Source organism: Drosophila teissieri, chromosome 3R (genome assembly GCF_016746235.2).
Source record: "Drosophila teissieri strain GT53w chromosome 3R, Prin_Dtei_1.1, whole genome shotgun sequence".
Taxonomy (NCBI): Eukaryota; Metazoa; Arthropoda; class Insecta; order Diptera; family Drosophilidae; genus Drosophila; species Drosophila teissieri.
This window is the reverse complement of record NC_053032.1, coordinates 3,671,562-3,695,861: the sequence shown is the minus strand read 5'-3', so window position 1 is coordinate 3,695,861 and position 24,300 is coordinate 3,671,562. Positions and strand designations below refer to the sequence as shown.

The 24,300-nt window shown below is 42.2% G+C and overlaps 1 protein-coding gene across 5 annotated transcripts; it reads left to right on the top strand.

Moving 5' to 3' along the window:
• Positions 1-135: 135 nt before the first annotated feature.
• On the top strand, positions 136-24,300 carry LOC122621013 (elongation of very long chain fatty acids protein AAEL008004). Of its 5 annotated transcripts, XR_006326173.1 has the most exons (12): positions 136-382; positions 16,850-17,108; positions 17,851-17,933; positions 18,161-18,268; positions 18,433-18,513; positions 19,242-19,325; positions 20,041-20,097; positions 20,168-20,273; positions 20,344-20,480; positions 20,534-20,689; positions 22,725-23,241; positions 23,444-24,300. XR_006326173.1 is itself a non-coding variant. In XM_043798731.1 (11 exons), the coding sequence occupies exons 2-11, from the start codon at positions 17,051-17,053 to the stop codon at positions 23,025-23,027; spliced, it is 1,173 nt and encodes a 390-aa protein (XP_043654666.1). In that variant the 5' UTR covers positions 136-382; positions 16,850-17,050; the 3' UTR covers positions 23,028-24,300. The 5 variants fall into 5 exon arrangements, 4 of the variants coding, with proteins under 4 accessions (XP_043654666.1, XP_043654669.1, XP_043654670.1 ...); XM_043798731.1 differs by having other exon boundaries at positions 22,725-24,300; XM_043798733.1 differs by lacking the exon at positions 136-382 and adding an exon at positions 10,185-10,493 and having other exon boundaries at positions 22,725-24,300.

The following is a 24,300-nucleotide window of genomic DNA, read 5'->3' as shown; positions in this document are numbered from 1 at the left end:
TTTCCACAGCCGATGCGTGCTTCCCTGCGCTGGCGCTCGTGGTTGCGCCTGCGCTGTGTCGCCGTCGCCGTTCTGCGTCGCGCGAACCGCGTTTAATCAGCCGCGCGGCGCGATCGGGGCTCAGTTTTCATTCAGAAGTCAAACGCGCGCTAATCGCAGTCGCTACTCGTGTGCGAGCGCCGAAAGCCAAGAGCCAAAAGCAATTGCGAAAGTAATCATTTTACAAAGTTCTTTGGCAACACTTTGTGAAATAGTTCGGGCCGCGCAATTTGTGTGTTGTGGTTTTTGCAGTTTTTAGATTTCAGATTTCGGTTGCCAGCGATTTACCAACCAAGCTGTTGCTTTCCGCCTTCGGTTGCGGACTTCGAGCTGTTGGCAAGTTGTAAGTTTGTTCGCACATGTGATTTTAATTTTTCGCTCTTTTGCAACTGCGCGCTTGGTCCGTTCACAATAACCATTTTGGACTGGACGGCGCTCTCCACGCCGAAACACCTCCCCCCGCTATGCCAGGCTTTATGGCACAGACCGTCCAAGTTAATCGATTTGTTTAATCCAATAGTGTGGCAACCCTGCCGACGCTTGCACAACCTCAGTTTGGGGGCATTTGTTTCGCAGTGAGGATCCGATCCTGATGATCTATGTAGAATCCTCCAAATGCGGTCCCAGACGTAATTCCGGCAATTCAGCCCAGTCACGCCTGGGCAGCTGGGGACTTGCCTACCGTTTCAGCAGCTGTTTGTGGATTCTGGAGTGTTGGTTCCCAATATAAGGATAGGTTTTGTTTGACGTGCTGACTCCTCGAAATAATGCATAAGAATTTGCCAGAATCGTATAATTTTTTCACCAGTGAACCGTTGACATTGGGTCCAAAGTAGCAGAAGTGCAATTAGCGCGCTCTTGTCGAATAATTAGCAGAGTGTTTCTTGCGCTAAAAATATTAATATTAATCCAAAACAAGTAATTCGAAACAAGTGCGGAAACAATTCGCACAAAACCGGATTTTGGCCTTGGACTTGTCGCAGTGAATCCTGATCGGTGCAAAAAGTTTCCTTGAATATTTTTCCCGTTAACCGAGGTGGTCGAAAACTGCTTCAGGGACCGACTTACGAGGTCTCATGACTGACTGGTTGATAATGGAATAATGATGGTGAATGCGTTTAGATCGACGATCGCTTCCGCATTGACGGTAATTGGGCTGGGAATGCGAGAAGGGCTTGCTCATTGTTCTGACACGGACTGGAGCCACTCACTCGCTTCTCGGCAGATGCCACTAAGGTGACAAATACTTTCAAACCGTAAGCTGGGATTTTAGCTTTCCGCACTTACATATGCAAACCATCTTAGTTTCTTCGTGCACGCCGTTTTTCGAATGCCACGCACGTATCCGTCTTTCAAGCGAATTTACAGGCTACACGCCAGTCCCCTTAGATCGCAGATCCGAGATCTGAGGCCCGATTCTTAAGAATCCTCTCAAGTTGCCAGCTAAATCTTACCCAAACATTATTTCGCTTAACCCTCGCCGGTTTGGTCGCGGACTTGGCTCACACCGCTTACTCTATATAAATATTTTACACACAACAGTCTGTTTGTCTAGAACAGTATCTCGTTTCCTCTTCGATTGGCTATAGCGTAACAACTGTGATTTGCGGAAGCCGAGGGTTAGGAAAAAAAAACCGTAATAGTATTAATTCACGTGAAGCTTTTTTCTTATAAAGATGCTGTTGAATAGATCACAAACAGTTTTGTCTGACTCCCATTACCGATAGATGAAAAGATGAAAAGTCATATTCTACCGGACATAAAAGCAACTAACCAATCGATGGGTCACCGCCTAAATACTAAAATATCTGGCGCAGGTATAAACATTTTGATACAATGACAACGTTACAGCTAATCGCCAACATACAACTTCTTTCAAACTTACAGTACAGTACGTATTCCAAAAATAAACACTTTTACAATGTATAATAAAAACACCTCTAAAATAGATGGGATTAAAATGATGACGGCACCTTCAACTGCAAAAATTAAAGTTAGTTACACTGACGGCACCTTCAACTCCTAAAATCAAAGTTAGTTACACTTTTTTGTATCAAATTTTGCAGACAGACAAAAAAACAAATGTAACACAGTTTCCTTTGAAAAGGTTATTATAACCTTTTCCTAATGTCTTTTGAACGTAGAATCGAATTAAAACAATCGAGGTAGCTTTCGAATCGTACTTTAGGCTAGAATACAACAGCGTTAGAGAGTTTAAGCACTACGCCATAATAGATCAAAATTGGAAAATGGATAATTTTACACTTTCACAGCCTTTTCTCATGAACTAATCATCATTTAAAACAAGAAAGAGGTTTTATAAAGCATTGAGATCAAGGAATAAATGGTTCTGAGATCGGCTTAATATAGTAATCTTCTAGCGCACCACTCTCTCGGTGCTCATCGTCACTACGTGGACTGGGATAACAACACGTACTTTCTTATAATGTCAATTGGAAGGTAGCGTTTTGCAGTGATTAATGAAAACAATTAACAGAATTTCGTCCGCCTATGTCTGCGACGTGTACGGCATTAAAAATATTCCAGAAGCAACAACACTATCAGCCGCATCTTCGCACTTTAGACCGAAGATACAACTTGTTCACGCCACTGAAACTGGTTGAAAAATCAGCCAACTTGCATTTCGGTCTGCATTATCTTAGTTCTGTTTTGAGATTCAACTTTCTCGATGTGATTCGATCAACTGGTAGTAACTGGAGTATCAAATACTGTATGCTACACATTCAGTACACATTAATTTAGAAACAGTAGCAGTATTTGAATTTACGGAAAATTAACTTAAAAGCTTTGGAGTAAATTGCCGTAATTAGTAACCCAAAGCGCGAACAGCAATACGGAATGCAGCTGCAACGCCCAATAAGAAAAATATTTCGAAAATGTAACAAATTAATCGTTACAAAAATTTTTCGTAGCTTAGTTATTTTTGGAACTATGTATAAAACGTCCACAAACCACCCAATACTGTAAACATTGTTTACATTTTTGTTTGTAAAACCGTTTTAAAATTGTAGTATATTTAGTATATATATTCGTACCAGCATTACTAGCCTAGCTGATCTAGTCATGTCCGTCTGTACTCCCTTATGCTGGGTGACTGGTAGCTGGTAGGAACTCGATGAAAGTGATTTCTCTTGTGTATATTAAATGCTTTGCATTGTTTGTTTACCGAAATAAATTAAAACAAGAGAGAACGCTATAGTCGAGTTCCCTAACTATCTGATACCCGTTACTCCGCTAGTGGAAGTGCGAAGGAGAGTCTTGAGCACTGACAGTTTTTGGCGGGCTGTGGGCATTAGAGTGGGCGTGGCAAAAAGTTTTTTGGAAAATCGATAGAAATTTACAAGACTTATACAAAAATGAAAAAATATCAGAAAATTTTTCAAAAGTGTGGGCGTGGCAGCTTTGGTCGGTTTGTGGGCGTTAGAGTGGGCGTGGCAACATGAATCGACAAACTTGCGCTGCGTCTATGTCTCTGGAGTCTGTATGCTAAGTCTCAACTTTCTACCTTTTGTAGTTCCTGAGATCTCGACGTTCATACGGACAGACAGACGGACGGACAGACGGACATGGCCAGATCGACTCGGCTATTGATCCTGATCAAGAATATATATACTTTATATGGTCGGAAACGCTTCCTTCTGCCTGTTACATACTTTTCAACGAATCTAGTATACCCTTTTACTCTACGAGTAACGCGTATAATTAAGTTCCGCCAATATGGTTTAATACAAAAACCTTTGTTAGTTAATACACCTCGTGTAAAGGAATTTAATCAAGATCACTAGCCAAGTGCTTGTTTAGAAAATGCTGACACCTTTTTAAACTTACCAAACAGGTAAGGCATTTAATGCTAGAAGTGTTAGATTGAATTCTGTTTTTCCGTGGCTACCTTAGTAGAGTCAACAGCTCTTTACATGTTAATTTTTCCGCGTGGATTTGCAGTTGCATTGCATGCTAATAATTTAGAATGCATTAATTAGGCAAAATTCAAGTTGTCCCGGAAGCAAAAAGCCAATAGGGTGGAAAAATCCAATCCAGCGGGTAGCATTGAGATCGTGCTTTGCATTGACATGGCGAATATATGAGTGATCAGACCTGCCCAAATAAGTGACTAAAACAAAAGACATTTGTACTTAGATACGACGCATTTGCGCCGCTTCTTTTTAATGAACATTTTGCTCGCCGGCGCGGCTACTTTACTCGAAATAAATCTGTCAACAAAGCACTTACTTTTTACTTGGGGATTCTGACATTAAAGATGAAGACGCCGATGGCGTTGAAGACCCCGCGAAGCAGCACTGATTAAGCTGTCGAGCAGTTTCAAAATTATTTCCCCTCCCAACCACCATCCCGCTACTTCTATTAACGACCATTTTCTTGGTCAAGGGACTGCTCCATTCCAGCCCATCTAGAGAGCCTGTAATCGCTCATTTGCGGTTTATGCACTGCGAGATGAGCACATGTTGTAGTTGCTATAAAGGCCGCAATTAGTGTGGGTTTGTTCAGAGATTTGTGGCAGAGTTACCTTGGGGTGGACAAGCTGGGAAATGTGCCCAAGAAGAGGCCTTGAGATCGCGACTGTTTAGTCGCGTTTTGATTAGCATCGAAAGATGGTATTATGTATTTCGGTAACCTGTTGGGGTTCTATGGCTGACGAAGTTTTTGGTCTTACAGGTGACATGAGGTAATTGCCGCCTAGTATTGCCGATAATAGCACTTGGTAATTATCTACGGAATACTACTTTGGAATTACGAAGTTAGATGTGATCCCAAGAGGGGACCTTGAGGTTGCGAATGTGAAACCGTTTTATTGCCACTAAAGTAGTAGCTTAGCAGTGCATTCTGTGCAAGCCTTCTCAGCTCTGTAGCCGACAAAGTCGTTTGGTGAATGTTGATGATATACCTACAGAGTGCAGGTGTCAGACGTTTCCTTCCTAATTCACGCCCATCATCGGTTAATTGCCTGGTGAGTGTCATCATGAAACTGCATTTAACGGCTACTCGAATAATTAATGCCCCCGCCCCCAGGTTTAACTGCTGATTATCTACAGTTCAGCCCCCGCTTCCGTAATCGCAGTGGGGCCAAAGTGCACTTCAGCAAGACCCTTTGCCCCGCCTCCACGTTGAGCATCGAATATTTGAATTTCGGAGGCTTGCGGTCGAAGTCGGATGTTGGACCCTGATCCAATATTTTCTTTAGAAAGCTGGAGTACTTCGACCCAAGATAAACTTTGCTTGCTCGCTATGGGCTTCCAGAGGCGAAAACAACTTTTGATTACATTCTTACACTCCCCCAGAGTTAGAGGCCAAAAGTAGAAATATTTCATCTACATCGGGTGGTGAATTCCCTCTTAAAACGCTGTTTATTGGCTTTGCTGGGTGTGTTCGAGGCAAATAATGGGGCTTGGGAGCTCTGATAGCACAGATATACAGCTCCCGATCTGGGCAAATAGCTTAAAATCATAACAGCCAAGTTGAGGCACACGATTCTTCTATCTGGGTGTGTGCAGCAATGGACATGAGAAAAGGGCCAAGAAGCCACCTCCGACTTGGCTGTGTCTTCCCAGTACTATTTGGACAATTTCCATACACCTTTTGTGTTTGCACGCCGATTGCGAAAGCGCAACGCTTGACTAAGTTTTATTTCCAGCCAGATTATAGCTGCCTCAGTGGCCTATACTCATCCGCCATTAACCAAACAGCTCTACCGATCCCCAATTTGGTGGGCGTGGTCACAGGTGTCGGTAGAAGCTTTATGAGCTGGTTATTTTAAGTAGACGCTATTTTAGCTCGATTTCATGGGATTCTCAGGGTCCAAAATGCTCGCAATGATATAAATGGCTCACCTTTTATTGCACCCGCATATTTTATTGCCCGTAGAATTGTCACCGACGTGGAACGTCGAGAAAGTCACTGTAATGCGTTTTCATTGGGTCATCTCCGTCTCCAACTGTCACTTTCGGTGGCGATGACAAAGGCAAGAGTCTGCGTTTCGGTCTGGGATCCGACGAGGCCGTTGGCTATTCATATTTGGCGTTTGGGTTATTTGCCAACCATAGTCATTATCATTACCACACATTAGCTAACTAAGCCTTCAATTTGAAAGGTGGCTTTGTGCTTTGAGTATTGCGGTGACGTGGCCATTGTGAAATGGGTAAAGTGCCCAACGCTTCCCCTTGCCAACATTCCCCAAAAATGCGGTCCAAACTGAAGTCCAATTTAAATAGATTTTGATTTTTCTTTAGCTGGCACTGGCATTGTCTTCGACTTTGTCACAGCTTTTAATTTTATTAACTCTGCTCCTTTTTTAATTATTTAATACTGCAACGTATTATTGTTTTGACTGAAAACTCGCACGCACACCATATTATAATAAGCCATTAAGCTCAAGTGCTGAGTGGATTTCAGTTAGATCGGAAAACTAACGTTTTACTTCTACATTTTACTATCATTTGGAAAAGCTTATGAATAATTTGCCTTATATTGGCGGTTAAATTGGACGTCTCCTGGCTTCGTAATCAAGCCAATTCGTTGGGTAGCATTAGTGTAATTTAAACAAGAGAGAACGCTATAGTCGAGTTCCCCGACTATCCGATACCCGTTACTCAGCTAGTGGAAGTGCGAAGTCTTCAGCACTGACAGTTTTTGGCGGTTTGTGGGCGTTAGAGTGAGCGTGGCAAAAAGTTTTTTAGCAAATCGATAGAAATTTAGAAGACTAATACAAAAATGAAAAAATATCAAAACATTTTTCAAACGTGTGGGCGTGGCAGATTTGGGCGGTTTGTGGGCGTTAGAGTGGGCGTGGCAAAAAGTTTTTTGGCAAATCGATAGAAATTAACAAGGCTGATACAAAAATGAAAAATATCAAAACATTTTTTAAAAGTGTGGGCGTGGCAGTTTTGGGCGGTTTGTGGGCGTTAGAGTGGGCGTGGCAACATGAATCGACAAACTTGCGCTGCGTCTATGTCTCTGGAGTCTGTATGCTTAGTCTCAACTTTCTACCTTTAGTAGTTCCTGAGATCTCGACGTTCATGCGGACAGACAGACGGACGGACATGGCCAGATCGACTCGGCTATTGATCCTGATCAAGAATATATATACTTTATATGGTCGGAAACGCTTCCTTCTGCCTGTTACATACTTTTCAACGAATCTAGTATACCCTTTTACTCTACGAGTAACATCATTTACATCTTTTACCCCCGTCATTACTATTTACCTATCATTACGACATTGAATCTAGTTATACACTACTTCTACATACCAAACAAATCAACCCCAATTTATATTCCATTATTGCGCTATTAAAATAGCCAGTAGATAAACAAAGAAGCCATAACCGACTTTTGTGGAAGCAAACAACCTATGGCAGAGAAGAAAAGCTTCAAAAATCGTAGGTTCGTAAGCAGCCGACCGGCGAATCTATAAGCATACGCAAAAGCGTTTCCGATGACGCCCACGTTTAAATGGACTTCATTTGATCGCAGACCAGTGGCTACAATTATTTGGGCTTCGCTTTGGCTATGTCAAAACTAAATGTGTCATGATCACTCCAACAAACTCTGCCCTGCATTCACAGTTCACAGCTTTAATTGTAGTTTGACTGCATACGAAAACGAATACAACATCAATTATCTTTTTCAAAATCAAACAGAACCGGATGGATTAGACGGAAGGGATACCAATCTAAACTATCCAAAGTATTCCCTGATATAAAACATTGTATAAAGAACGCTTTTCTGAAGAGTTTAAGCAGTGTATAATTTTGGTTAGGATGTGGAAATTCATTATACCCGTTACTCGTAGAGTAAAAGGGTATACTAGATTCGTTGAAAAGTATGTAAAAGCAGAAGGAAGCGTTTCCGACCATACAAAGTATATATATTCTTGATCAGGATCAATAGCCGGGTCGATCTGACCATGTCCGTCTGTCCGTCCGTCTGTCTGTTCGTCCGTATGAACGCCGAGATCTCAGGAACTATAAAAGCGAGAAAGTTGAGAATAAACATACAGACTCCAGAGGCATAGACGCAGCGCAAGTTTGTCAATTCATGTTGCCACGCCCACTCTAACGCCCACAAACCGCCCAAAACGGCCACGCCCACACTTTTGAAAAATGTTGTGACATTTTTTCACATTTTGGTTCGTCTTGTAAATTCAACTCTATATACCAAAAATCTTTTTGCCACGCCCACTCTAACGCCCACAAACCGCCAAAAACGGTCAGTGTTGTAATTTCTCTTCGCGCTTTCACCAGCTGAGTAACGGGTATCAGATAGTCGGGGAACCCGACTATAGCGTTCTATCTGGTTTTGATTTGACTTCCAGCCAGTTCCCTCTCCGAATCGATTGGTCATATAAGAGTGTTTAGGTATCCTCCACATTTAGATCCGCTAAGGCGAGTCCGTTAGTTTGTAAACTTAGATTAATAAGTTTCGTAAATAAAATGCCAGCAGTGGCTACTGCTTTGCCAAAACCAAGAAACTGTAAAGACTACAGCGAAATATAAGCCAGATATTGCTCTGCCACCTGCACAACTCCATCGGTTGCTCCAGCATCGTCATCACCATCATCATCATCCGGGGCACAAAGACGGCTTTTAAAACTAGATTATGACACTTTAGATGCTGATTTGAAATAGCGATCTGTGGACGGAGGAGTAATTCTCCAATGAGATGCAACCCGAAGCGCAGTGTTAATGGCCACTGGCTGCTCACCAGCCATATGTATTCCGCTCATGGTTTTGGCCAGGCCAGCACAAGTGAGTCAAGGGCGCAGGTCTCAATGGCCATCGTGCGTTTTGAGCAGCCCAATCACGTAGAGAAGCTTTTTGGACTAGAATATGAAAAAATATTATTGTATTGGGTCGTTAGAAATTTACAAGACTGATCAGAAAATGAACAAGAGAGAACGCTATAGTCGAGTTCCCCGACTACTAGATACCCCTTATTCAGCATACTAATAGAAATAGGAAACAAAATGAATTAATTGAAGACAAAATAAAAATGTTTCAAGGGTGTAGGCCATGAATCGACAAACTTGCGCTGCGTCTATGTCTCTGGAGTCAGTATGTTTAATCTCAACTTTCTACACTTTGTAGTTCCTGTGATCTCGACGTTCATACAGACAGACAGACGGACGGACAGACGGACATACGGACGGACAGACGGACATGGCCAGATCGACTCCGATATTGATCCTGATCAAGAATATATATACTTTATATGGTCGGAAACGCTTCCTTCTGCCTGTTACATACTTTTCAACGAATCTAGAATACCCTTTTACTCTACGAGTAACGGGTATAATAAAAAACTTTAAAACATTTTATAAAAGTGTGGGCGTGGCAGCTTTGGGCGGTTTGTGGGCGATGAGGCAATATCATTTCATATTTTCACGAAACTAGTATACGCTTTTCCTCTACAAGTAATAAGTCGCCCCAAATATAATATAATATATGGTCGCTCGATGTGTCAAGTTCAAAAAACTAGTTTGGGTCGACCACTCAGTGGACATGTTCTTCGACGGATTGTGGTACTGAACTGAAAACATCATTTCCGGTTCATTTCCTTGCATAAAAGAAAAAAGAACTGAACACCTTGACTCGTGTTCCCTTTGCGTCGTTTTCTAGGTGTTTTGGTGCTTCTCTTTATCTGTGTATGTGTTTCGTAGTTATGGGGTGGCTCGAATCAAATCGAGACCGAGTGAAACTCGAAAACTAAAAGAAAATACGAGCCCGAGGCAATGACAACAAAGTTGTTTTTGACGAGGGGGGTGATGGTTGAGCTCTCCCGCTCGCGATGACATAATGCCATCACCCACACACATAAACAGCGTGTGTTGTTCTTTTGAAGCCGAGCCTTCCTCGCGGCAATTGCTTATTTGGTGGCAGCTGACTCTCTTGGGTGCTAGCCCTGGCAACCCTGGCCAAAGCCGAAGAGAGGCTCGCGCCTCGGTTATCAGTGGTTTAAGAGAAAAGTGTACTTGCGCCAGCCGGTATTTTACTCCAAGCAATTAAATTCAATGTATCTGCAGCATACCAAAAGAGAGTGGTTGCGGAATAACAGTGCTTTTTGCTTATGGCGAACAGACCGTGACGCAACATCGAACGTGAGTACCGCTGAAACAGCTGATGCTTCTTCTTGCCCGTCTTGCCATTTCCCCGTCGGTCTGCTTCTTGCCGCTTGCCAGCCACACCGCATCCACTAGATACAGATACACATCGCTCAGTGCCTCCCATTGGCTCTCTTCACACGGCTGCCATGTCGTTTCGGGGTTCTCTCGCTCTTCGCCTGAGCAGCGGGCCTCAGTTCGCATTTCGCTTTGGGTTGTGCCTCCTCGTCTGGTTCGCTTTTTGGGTCAGGCCAGAGCGATTTCCACACAAAATTCCTAGTCTACTGCCGAGATACTACCACTGCAAAACGAACTAAAAGTAAAGTGTTATTCCGATATAGTTGCGATTCGAACTGATTTGAATTGGAGTGCCGTCTTTGGTTTTTTAGTGAAGTGATCTTTGGTTTGACTAGTTCCCTGTGTCCTTGCCTGTCGCGTCGGTTTCGCGTTTTGGGAACTACGTAACGTTACCGAGTATCGTCTTCCACCTTGAAAGGCTGTGCCTATTTCCATCCGCCTTGATAAATCAGCCGTGGCGGATCAGTTAAAGCCTCTCACTCAGCTTTCCATGCTCTCTATAGGCCCCGCCGCCCGGGTTTTCGAATGTTATAGACTGTGCCGAGTAAAAAACCAACGTGCTGTCCCTTCTCCCTGTTATCAGTTACCTTTACCTGCAAACCAGTCTGCATTTTCCGCGGTTACGGCCATCTAATCAACTAATCAAGCGCGATAAGAGACCATTCCAGATTAGGAAGCACCCGGACAGAACCGAAAAAACTATTAGATACCACATAGAGAAGTCCGAGCCGCTGAGTTCGTCACGTTGTTGTAACGCATGTGTGTAAAGATATGACATAATTTCGAGACGTTCCGCTCGCACTCGCATCCAAGAGAAATCTCTCCCACTCCTCTCTCTCTTAGTCGAATAGAAATCGGAAAAGAGCGGTTGCAAAAGTGCACAGAGGAGCAGAGAAAGTTACCCCTCAACAAGTCACCGCCGCGGCGTTCAACCGCCTTCGAATTCATTAGTTAAACACTCGTCCCGCCCACTGCTATCGCCGCCCACCTCCCACACGAAAAGCGCGGCCCTCGAGCATATGCAGTGCCAGCAATCTATGTTGCAACCGACATAGCTAAACCCGCCCACTGGATTCGAATCATTTTAAAATTGATAGTTATAAGAAAATAATGGAATGTAAAAAAAAAATATTTTGGATCATAGATATCACGGTTTTACGGGAACTAAATTATTATTTTTTATATTTTATATATGTATGTATGTACATATACATATGTACATATGTTTATGGCAATATTTTGTATTGTTTGTTTTGCTAGTTTTTTGCCCTTGCTGTTGTCCGACAAAATTATTACAAAAACAAGAGAGAATGCCCGACTATCTGATACCCGTTACTTAGCTTGTGGAAGTGCGAAGACAAGTATTTGGAGGTTTGTGGGCGTTAGAGTGGGAGTGGCAAACAAATTTTTGGCAAATCGAGACAAATGTGAAAAATTATATAAAAATATTTTTCAAAAGTGTCCGTTTTGGGCGGCTTGTGGGCGTTGAAAAAAAATGTTTGGCAAATCGTTAGAAATTTTCAAGACTAATACAAAAATTTTAAAAATATCAAAATATTTTTAAAAAGTTTGGGAGTTGCAGCAGTGGCAATAAAAAATGAAAAGCTATCAAAACATTTTTCAAAAGTGTGGGCGTGGCAGATTTGGAAGGTTTGTGGGCGGTGCAACATGCAACCAACTTGCGCTGCGTCCATGTCTCTCGAGTCTCCATGCTAAATCTCAACTTTCTAGCTTTTCTAATTCCTGAGATCTCGACGTTCATACGGACGGACAGACGAACGGAAACACAAACATGTCCATATCGACTCGGCTATTGATCCTGATCAAGAATATATATATATTTGATATGGCCAGAAACGATTCCTTCTGCCTGTACTTTCAACGAATCTAGTATACCCTTCTACTCTACGAGTAACGGGAATAATAATATATGTAACATAACATATATGTGTTGTATGTATGTAATAACATATGTGTTTACCTAAGTTGTTTTTTATACCCGTTACTCGTAGAGTAAAAGGGTATACTAGATTCGTTGAAAAGTATGTAACAGGCAGAAGGAAGCGTTTCCGACCATATAAAGTATATATATTCTTGATCAGGATCAATAGCCGAGTCGATCTGACCATGTCCGTCTGTCCGTCCGTCTGTCTGTCCGTCTGTCTGTCCGTCCGTATGAACGTCGAGATCTCAGGAACTATAAAAGCTAGAAAGTTGAGAATAAGCATACAGACTCCAGAGACATAGACGCAGCGCAAGTTTTTCGATTCATGTTGCCACGCCCACTCTAACGCCCACAAACCGCCCAAAACTGCCACGCCCACACTTTTGAAAAATGTGTTGATATTTTTTCATTTTCTTATTAGTATTGTAAATTTCTATCGATCTGCAGAAAAACTTTTTGCCACGCCCACCCTAACGCCCACAAACCGCCCAAAACTGCCACGCCCATACTTTTGAAAAATGTTGTGAAATTTTTTCACATTGTTGTTTGTCTTGTAAATATAACTCTATATACCAAAAATGTTTTTGCCACGCCCACTCTAACGCCCACAAACCGCCAAAAACGGTCAGTGTTGTAATTTCCATTCCCACTTTTACCAGCTGAGTAACGGGTATCAGATAGTCGGGGAACCCGACTATAACGTTCTATCTTGTTTTATAATACATTCACTCGTCGAATCCAATTAATCATAATAGATTGCATTCATCTGTATATTGTTTACGAGAGTGTTTAAAAATTTTCGAATACGATAAGTATTTTGTCTGACGGCTGGAATAACTGTGGTAACCTTCTTTTGTTGGAGGTGGAAAATAGGAAAATTTTTAGTTATTGAGGTTTCACTGTCTGTTTGAATATTTTCGGGTGCTGTGTGGGCTGCCCTTAGAAAGCAGAGGGTTTCGATTACGAAATGACATTTTTCTCCGTTGGATGACCTAATAAATAACAAAAGCCGAAATAGATTATTGCGTCAAGACGCAAAACGAGTTTAAATTTCCATTTCAACAGGTCAACCTGTTGTTGTTCGCCGCCTTTCGTTACCCACCGCTTGCTGCTGTGTCTTCTTTTTGGCGACACACATTCATAAACAGTTTGACCATGAATTCGATTTTGAGCGCAAAAGTCCCAAAAACAAAAAGCTAAAACCTAAAAGCTAAACGTGAAATGAAAACCCGAAAGCCATAAAAAACCCAGTCCGTCCCGCTGCGAATATGTGTGAAATGCCGTAATAATTAATTGATCGACAAGTGCGGAGCTTTGATTTGGTATGCAAGCCATCACCTGCCACTGAAATCGATCATGATCAAGCGGTGGCCCTTGCCTCATCGAAATCCGCTCCGTTCTTGCGACAGCGCACCTGTTGTTGGCTGTTTTACGATGGGAAGGCTGACTTTCCCAATCCCAATTCCACAACCAATTGCAAGGAAACGGTGCCGCTGGGAGTTGGACTGGGAGTCGGAGTTTGCCTCCAACGCACTGCGAATTCCACCTGCAGCCCATAAAGTGACGGTCTATATATACATAGCATAATCAAGAGTCATCCCTCTGTCCAGTTCACAAAGGCAATCAATGCTAAGAGATATGAATTAATTCGTAATGGCCCACCATCGTCAACGCCAACGCCTCTGCCCGCTTGGAAGCTTCGGTCGCCGAGTGGTGTCTGCGACTTGGAAATGGACTACGGCTTAAACTCCAACTCCGACTGAGGCAGCGACTGCGACTGCGGCTGAGGCCGCTGCAGAGCGGCCTTAGTTTGTCAGTCCCTGTGGCAACCAGTTAGTCGTGCTCCGCTAGTCGATGTCGACGGTTCGCTGTTTTCTGTGTTGCTCGCCGCCTGTTCCCGCCTCTCTCGCCGCTAATCGAAGTCTCGACTACCGGAGTCTCAAAAACCAGTCCAAACCGATCTACGACTGTGTTTCCAAGGACTCCTTTTAACAAGTGATTCAGGCACGGCATGCCAATCCCAATAAGTGGAATAGTGGGCGCGAGTCTACAACAATTAGATCAATAATTGTTGAGCGCCAGCCTATACAGCCTATTTAGAAAACCGAACTATCCGACTATCGCTATAGTTTTCGCCCAGACTTCTTGGTAAAAGAGATTTTCCCCATCTGTGCAAAAAAAAGGTAAATTCTCGAATCGATTCCCCATAATGGTCTGTCTATTTAGAATGATACATTAGCCTGTAATAGAATGGATTGAATTGAACGGCCCACTTAAATTACAAGTTAGGTATATATCAAATAAATAATATTTGTTTTTAATTATATGCACCTATGCGAAGCATTTTGTTTCGTTTGCGTTTAAGTGATTGAATCTTAAACGCGATAGAAATTTTGGCGGCTGTTACTGACGTCTGCAAATGAGTCTTTGGAAGATTTGACGAAGTGCCATGCCATTCAAATGGGCATTCTAGACCTTTATGCATTAATGCAGCCCCACACATGCCTGATAAAGTACGATAAACAAATGTCAATGCTTGATTTTGTTGTCAAGAGCTTGGGGTCAATTACTTATGTGCTTATTATTTACAAAACCTTTCAGCTCTTCAGCCAAGTCAAGAGACTGTGCCCGAAATTCGAAAATCAATACTCAATAAATGGGAGTGGAAAAGAGGATGTTCAGAACGTCGCGACACCTTCACAGCTCTCGTAGAGTAGATATGGTGACGCACATATCCCTTCCACCCTCCAAGTACGTATTGTGTCCACAACTGTGGCAACCAGTAGGCACCACCCACCACCTGCTTACTTTGCGGGCATTAGGCGCCTTTTTTTCGGCAACTTATTTGTGCCCCAGCGTACAGGTTATCTTGGCCAGGCCAAGAAGTTGAGTTGTGACTCACTACACCAGACAATATTTCAACCTCCCACCAGTCATCGGGTGGCCTGCTCTCGTGGCCCCTTTTTCATTCAAGAAACGTGGTGCGAACCTTTGCGCACGACCGAAGGGCAAAGCCAGAGAAAAGAGAAACCCTAGCCGCATCACGTGATGGTATTGGAACAACGTGGCGCCTTGGCTGACGCCGGTTTAGCGGTGTGTTACTGAATAGGCCAGCTCAGGCGGGTGGAGTGGGCATTAGGTGTCGCCTTGAATGCCCATGTGTGCAGTGTTGCTTGTGTCAAGCAGACGTAGCTGGAAACAACAAAACCAGGTCAATGAAACAGCAATATTTGGCATGGTTTTAAGTCGGCACTGCTGCTGCCGGCATCGCTTTTCAGTTGCCGCTTCTTCAGCAGGTTTCCAGAGGGCGACCACTCTCAACCCTTTTACATTAGGCGAAGGTAGGCCTTGCACACCGGATTACCACCACACCCCACCCACTTAGCTCGTTTCAGTTTCTTTTGTTTTCTGCGCTGACAGCGCGTTTCACCGGTAACCGTGTGCTCGTTGTATTGCCTTGTTTTGATTTTGAATAAGTATAAATTTTAGTCTCTTTTCGGTGACAGTGGTTTATTTTACTTTCTCGCCGTTATTGCCTTTTTTTGGCAAAGGTGTTTGCTTGCTTCGGTTGGTTCTCTTGTTGCTTGGATGATCCCACCCTATAGAAGTTAGAAGTTCATAGACGGACGTCAGATATATGTACATAACCAAAAATAAAACAGTTTCTGACTTCGAATTCAATTTCATGTGTCACAAGTTAAATATAATTGTTGTTCTCAACATATTTCACTACCCTTATGCAGTGGCTCTCACAAATTTAAAAAAAAAACAATTGGCAAATTTTAAGCTTGAAAATGTCCCGTTTTCCCGAAAATCGAATGCAACAAGGTTATTATTAAACAATTACGACACTCTTTTGTAACGTACTATGCGGTATATAAGTAATGCGCACATCAAGCTAAACACTCTTTGTCTGGTTTTAAAGGAGTGAGTGCGCGTGCTTGAAGAAAGAGCCCCTTTCAGCAAATCTTAAGCTTAAACAATTAACCTTTGAGAACTTATTCTTTGAGGTATTTGCGAAATATTTGTCAACAGAATACGAGAAAAAGTCCAATTCCTCGACTACTCATTCCGCGTCACTAAAACCTGCACTAGCTTTCATTGTTTCCGAAATTTTAACCATTTCACGGTCGGAATATATGTCTGAAACCCATTTGCACTGCCAGTTACTGGCATAAATATAGAGGAGAACTTTTTGGAAGATTTTATTGAGCTTATTGTGCAAAACATTTCCACGAACAGTACTCCGCCACGTATTCCTGTTTTGGCTATCGCTCTCGCTTAATTTATCGATTTGCGATAACTGGCCGAAAAGATAAGGTGTTTATACAAATTCCGCGCTGTGCATAAAATAAAAATAAAAAAAAACAGAAGATGGGGCTCAAAACGAGAACGTTCAATTATAAACGAGATGTAAATGTGCCGAATGATTGCTGATCGAGTTGTTTTTGGATTTAGTTTATTGACCTGATTTCTACTGCCGTTTTTTTAAGTGGGCATATGGGTCATATATCAAGGGAAAGGGTATTGAATGATGCTGTTAGGGGTCTACTAATATGGGAAGACTATTGCTATTATTTGTGTGTCTTGTGGACGCGGAGATATGCATATTAGTAAATTTTTAGATTGAGTTTAACTATATTTCCTTGCAGTTCCAAAACCCGCTTAGCACCGCATTAAATGCACTGAGTCCTAAGCACTATAATTAACCAGATCAGAAGCAGACCGTTATTCTTCAAAACTAAGACTTAAACCACCAACCAATTGTACAATCAACAACAAGAATTACAAGCAAAAACGGATAGAAGGACTCCGCAGTCAGCGACAAACACCAACCACTACTCAAGAACACAATGGCCTTAATTATGAAATACATTGACAGCATAAGCAGATACGTGGACTCACATAGTGGTAAGTACCAGACTTCTAGGGTGTCGGATTATTCGCTAATTTGGCTAACCTTGATTTTGGTGGACTGCAACCAGCTATCGCACCACAGGGAACAACTCAATGTCGCTGCCCTTCCGCACGTTTCTCTCCGAAACATCGGGGATAAATAGTTTTTGACACTAGTTCACTAATTGGCAAGAGAAGTTGGTAGAATTGGTAAAATGGCTTTTCCAATCGCCAAGCTCTTCGCTTTAATTCCGTTCGAGAACTGTTATTTTTTATTTACATGCTGAGACCGAGTACAAACGCCATTCCCTGCATATCTCCAAGCAATTACATATATATATGTATAGTGTATACTTTTCATTTTTATATTTATTATATGTAACACCGCCTGCAAACATACTGTTTTTAAAAATGCTAACAAGCTAAAATGATGTTTCGACACTGTTTATTTGTCTATATATGTATGTATACGGTCCTATATGGTCAGGTTTGATCAATCGTGTTTGTTTATTTTACCCAGTGTATAATCTTATGTATAAATATAAATAAACATATAAATTTGATGAAAAAACTTCGAATGCGAAATTAAGTTTAGTATAGGGGTGGGCATCATGGTCAATAACAGTGTACGAAGGAGATAGGAACACATCTAGAAGATGTTGACAATGTGTGGATCTTTTGAAAGTTGTTTATGGCTGTGGTCAAAAGCACCCGCGAATCAACGACTCCTATAATTATGTGGTTTCCTTTCGTACAGACTCGAGGACAAAGGGCTGGCCCATGATGTCGTCCCCATTCCCCACACTAGCCGTTTGCCTCACATATGTCTATCTGGTCAAGGTGAGTACCGAGTATCCAATTGAAAGTTATTGGTTGCCTAATTTGGGATTCTTAGTAGTAGTTTAAAGATAAGAAGGTGGTCTGACTAGATCGATTGTAGGTCGGTTTATGACTGTAGTGTTTCCCACAATAAACTTATCAACTTCGTGATAATAAAACGGGATACAGTTAAATACCTTTACGTCTGCCGGCTATTATATAAAGTTAATACCACCTTCCATCCACAGGTGCTGGGACCCCGATTAATGGAGAACCGAAAGCCTCTGAATCTGCAAAATACTCTAGTCATGTACAATGCCATACAGGTTGTTTTCAGCGCATGGCTGTTTTATGAGGTAGGTATTCCCGTCCCATTCATCAGATACCGCCCTTTTCCTATCATCCCAGCAACTTATGATCGCGTGGCATCGTCGCTGGACCAGTCCACGCTTCTGTGGACCGTGGAGGATGTTTTCCAATCAAATTTAACCTATTCTTGCTGCTAATGTCTCTGTTCTAGTGCTTGATGGGCGGCTGGTGGGGCTCGTACAGCTTCCGGTGCCAGCCGGTGGACTACACAGATAGTCCCACATCCCGGAGAGTAAGTGTCCCTGGCTAAACGGCCCCGCGCTAGAGTACCTATAAGTGTGTTCTGATCCAAAATAACCCCAACCAGTTCAGAGAAATAGCTAATACCGAATTTATTTGCATAACATTCTGTATATGCAGTCCAGGAAATCTATCGCGGCTTCTGCTTAATCTAATCCTAGCACATTGTTATTGATCTGGCCACTGAACTAGCCAACGCTTTTTGGAGTGCTGACCAGCCACGCGTCGCCTTGTAGTATTTTCATTGTATTAACTGCATATTGTACTCAAAAAAACGCCGACTACCAGAGACACCTGCGCCAGCTTTGTGCGCCCGGCTTTGACTAATACCGACCAAGTACCCTAACGCACCTCATGTGCAAGACCCATTTGTCCTGTTCTGACCAGCTGCTGCTCTGTTTTGTATATAAACGCTAGTAAAACACCAATGCTTCAGATAAAACCGGTGGATAATTTGCTTCAATTAATGAAATTATCGCGTTTAAGCCTATGCTGATACCATCTAAGTGCTGTATACTTACACTAACCCCCACACCGCCAAAAATGCACATCTAAGAATAGCCGACAGCTGAGTAAGTGACCTGAAAGAGACGTCTTTCAGCCAAGATCCGGTGACGATGCCAAACCAGTACCAGTACCAATATATTTATCACAAATCATCCGAGAAATTGAGAGCCAAGCAAAGATATATAAGTTACCTTTTGTGCTCTACATTTCCAGATAGGAATTTCCGGTTGGCTAACTGGACATTATAGCTTCCGATGTCAGCCAGTCGACTATAGTAATAATCCTAGAACGTTAAGGGTATGTGTTAACCGCCACAGGCAGTAAGATAACAATCTAGATAACGAATAACGATAAGCATTTTGGTTTCGTTTTATTTCTCTTTTGGTGTGAGTGCACGAATAGTTATAGATAACCGTATACGCACATTTACTCATAGATATACACATTAAAGTACACATTACAGTACACATTAAAGTACCTATGGAGATGGACCATTAAAACACGAACTCTAATTTACGATGTTGTGGGTTGGGGGTCATTGTTTGCGTCCTGCAAGCACCTAAACATATTGGATGCTCACAAAACTGTCTTCTTTTTCACAATCACTAAACTTAAAATTCACAGTTCCAACTTCAATAAAAAACTATCTGTTTCCTAACAATCAAATCTATCCGAATTCACCTAAATTACATTAGTTTTAATTGAATGTTGACCCTTCTTGGAAAGTCATATTAACGCAACTTAAACTCAAATGAGTGTGCATATGTGTTTAAAAAATTTATTATTTTTCAACAGTACTCATAAAAGAGTCAATGATGACTGCACTCCCTATTCCATCTGTAATGAATGAGATACTCGAACTCTTGCATTTAACTGTCACCCAGTTGTTCTCATTCACAGCATTGAAAAGGGATGCGCAAATCTCAGTCCAAACGAGTGTTAAAAACACGTCTCACAGCTACATAAAACAGATCTAATATGAACACCTCTCTTTCCCTTGTCCCTAAATCAGATGGTTCATGCCTGCTGGTGGTACTACTTCTCAAAGTTCACAGAATTCATGGATACGGTGAGTGACAGATCAAAGAGTCCACGCTCGGTAATTGTTTCATTTATCAACCTGTTGCGTCTTGCCTCAGATTTTTTTCGTGTTGCGCAAGAAGTCGAGTCAGGTTACCACACTGCACGTCATCCATCACGGCTGCATGCCCATGTCGGTCTGGTTCGGCGTTAAATTCACCCCGGGTGAGTTGCTGTGAGAGTATAAGATGAAGTCCATCTCCTCTGACCCACCGAATTCTCTGCACCTCTCTAGGTGGTCACAGCACCTTCTTCGGGCTGCTCAACACTTTCGTCCACATCGTGATGTACACCTACTACATGTTCTCCGCCATGGGTCCGCAGTACCAAAAATACCTCTGGTGGAAGAAGTACCTGACCACCCTGCAGATGGTAAGCTGCATGGAACTTTACTTTGTGCCTAGGCTAATCCGCTGCTACCACAGGTTCAGTTCATCTTGATCATGGTGCACGCCTTCCAGCTGCTCTTCATCGACTGCAACTACCCGAAGGCGTTCGTCTGGTGGATAGGCATGCACGCCGTCATGTTCTTCTTTCTGTTCAACGAGTTCTACAAGGCAGCCTACAGGAACCGCATGATGGTAAGTTCGCCCCGGAAATAGGCTTTAGTCGCTGACCGAAATCAGCAAGTAGCGGCGAAGTGGCCGCTCGATTATTATCAATCTGAAATTCCCACGTTGCCGAGGAGGTTTCCAGATTCCGGCCTGTGTTAATGAAAATGAAAACGAATACCTAACAGAAACGACGCGATTCGTAGCTGTGAGGCAAACGTGGTTATATCATCATGCCTGCACTGCACCTTGCGGCCTGCCGTTTACAAATGCGCAAGATGATGTGGTCCAAATTCATTAACGAGATTTCGTCAAGTAGGTCTCTGGCAACTCCAGCACTGGGCGTTGGTAAATATCGTTAACCGGCTATCGTTTCGGCACCCAGCATTTGCTGAGCGACGCGCCGCACGAGTGAAAGTTTAACGGAAAGGCAATACCCACTGCTTCGGAGTCAGCGACAGCGAAAGGAAGACAATGCCAGACTTACAGACCTACGCCTTCAAATGATACGTGTGTCGTTGCCGTCATTAAAGTGGTTTTAAGCTTGAGGGCTCGAAAAACTATAGAGAATGATATAGTCGAATTACCCAAAGGGAGAAAGAGTAATGGAGTATGTCTGACAATTTTTGGTGTTTAGTGTTCTTCTAATTTTGGGGCTTTCAGTCCGTGACTAGAATACTTTCGGCACATCGATTTAAATCGGCAAGGCAAATAATCTTAGTTTTCTTGCTGTTACAGCTCCCTACATCCCGTCATTCATTCGGGCAGACAGACATGGCCAGATCCACTCACTTATTCTGATCAAGAGTATATGTATATACTTTATAGGCGCATATATAATATAATAACAAAAACATGTATCAAGAAGAGCCCTCGCAATCAGTTATACAGATAAAATTTTATCAAACAAATTATTAAAACAGGAGAGAACGCTATAGTTGAGTTCCCCGACTATCTGATGGAAGTGCGAAGTTTTTTTAGTAGAACTAGGGAGAATTATTATAGATATATAGTAAGTCCTCCTATGTCAAACCCGATCGGGGAGGTCAAGCAGTGCAGTCGTTTAAATATTCTTATGAATGTAGCCCGAGGGTCAGCATTGGCTGAAGCTAGCTTTCTGGCCAGGCAGGCTGTTTGGGTGTGCATTGAACAGTTCCATGTATTTTTCAGCTATGTATTTGAGCTGGTTCCTGGTTCTCTTGTACCAAGGAGCCCCAAAAATCTTTCTTAGGGTTTTCGCCTGTAGATCTCGGATCTTATTTAGGTGACTCTTTGCAGCAACGTCGTATAACTGCAGACCGTAGAACAGGCTGGGGGCCAATATGGACTTGAAAAAATTCACATTGCAGTCAAGCGATAGTTTGTTGCGTGGTGCAATGTGACATTTTAGCTATCTTGGTCCTGAACTCTGGTTGAATATTTGTAATCTGTATGCTGATGGAAAGCTTTCTATCGGGGGGTTATACCAAGCTATTAATAGGCCTGATGGTGGTTGATCGTTCTTCCATTGGGACTGATACCAGGACAACACAACACAACACAACACAACAGCAACCAGGTTGCTGAACGTCACATTGGCACACTTCTCAGCGTAAACTCGCACGTTCGTGTTCCTAACACATTGCTGGATTGCATCCAATTATTCGTGTAGACCAAAAGAAGCAGCCAAAATACTTTTGCTTTTCGTTAGCACAGCTGTATCGTCCGCGTAGGTGGCTACGAGCACATTTTCTCCTCTACTTCTGTCACTGGTGTGTAAGTAGGCATGTCCGAGCCAAATACTGTGTGGGCCTTGGGGAACTCCAGCTGCACTTGTCTTCGTTGACGATTTGAAACCATCAGCAGAGAAAATCTACATACGACCAAACGATTTAACCAATGCGAATTGAACTAAAGCTTTTTAAGATAATGTAATGTCGGAGTCTTGTAATAACATTGCCAAAATATTGATTCAACGAATGCGGTTCAAATGCGGTTCTTGGCAATCAAGCTGCATTTTACTTATACATTTTTTAATACATTTATAGGTAATCGAATCGATGTGCTATATTTGTTCTTCTTTCAGAAGAGAAACGGAGCCCTGGCCAACGGACACGCCAAGCCCAACGGCTACTGCAAGAGCATCAACGCCCATGACGATCTGGCCATGCCGAAGACCACAGAGGCGACAGCGACGCCCGTATCTAAGGCCACCGGGAGCAGCACCTCACTGAGTAATGGGCATTCTAATGGGGTGGATAACGTCTACAAGCAAATGGCGAACGGCAGCGCGCACAAGGGTGCCAACGGAGGACTGACCAACGGTTATGCCACTAAGCTGCTGGACGACGCTTCTCAGGAGCTGAAACAGCGAAAGACGCCAAAATAATATCGGGGCAAGGAGGGGCGGCGGCAGCACAGAGCTTAGAACGCGGCAAGAGCCAGTAGCGCCAGGAGCTTCCTGGAAAGGGCCGGAGCTCCAAGAGTCATTTCCAAAGGCACACACAACTTCATTTCCGCTCACTACTCCTCATCGCAGACCATCCACTTACACAATTCCAAGTCAGGACTCACGTTCTTGGGCAGCTCGGAAAATATGCTAAGTAAGCGCGTAAAAACACTATTAGTGACCCGCTGACCCAAATCCATACACTTGAACATAGAAATATGCGAATGGTGGCTAGCATTCCCCAATGGGTATGCCCATTGAGGCATATGCAGATGTATAGGCATTGCGAATGCATATGCACCCGTTCTCTAGCCTACTTTTTTTAATACGTTTTGTTGCTTCTTTTTCTTTTTTAGTTGTATAAAACTTATTTATCATAAGTATCCTGGCGTATTGTATAATATAAAATCTACTATCGCAAATCAAGATTTCAACTAATCGAAAACGATAACAGAAACCCAGCAAAATCAATTTAAAACTGAAACTAATGCAAATGCACTTAGATTGTGTATTGGCAAGAAATTCAACTATTTAAGCATAGAATTTAATTTATATATATATATATGTATATATACATATACATATATTATTAAAGTAAATAAAAACAGCAGCAGTCTACGGCAAGTTTTGTAAATGTTTAAAGCAAAAAACAAGTGCAATTTAAAATTAGGCACAATAATTGTTTAAAAGAAGTCATTCAGAAGTAGCAGACTATTTACGTTAATCAGAGAACTACAAACTCAAATATTCGACAATTTTGTGAAACTAACAGTATAAAAAATAATGTACGAATCCATTAAGAAATCACAGCCTATCTAATTACCCATAAAAAGTTTCATTAATTTATTACGAATAAATTATGCAGCTAAGCTAAAAACGAAAACGCGAGATAACAACGGTGTATACCCAACAAACACACAGCAACAATATCAAAACAGATTAAACACAAAAGGAACTAACCATAAGGAACTAACCATAAGGACGATCCACTTCAAAGCGAGCATTAAAATTATTAAATTGTTGGAATCAAAAAACAAAATAGACTAAGTCCCACACTCTAGGTTTGCAAATGCAATACGTTTTGTATGCGTAATAGCCATTTTTGTGCAAACATTACCTATGTAATTAATATTATACAAATAGAAAACAAAAATATGTAGAAAACTAAGTAAAAATGGAGAGGAGCATTTTTTCAATAAAATCACTAAAATTA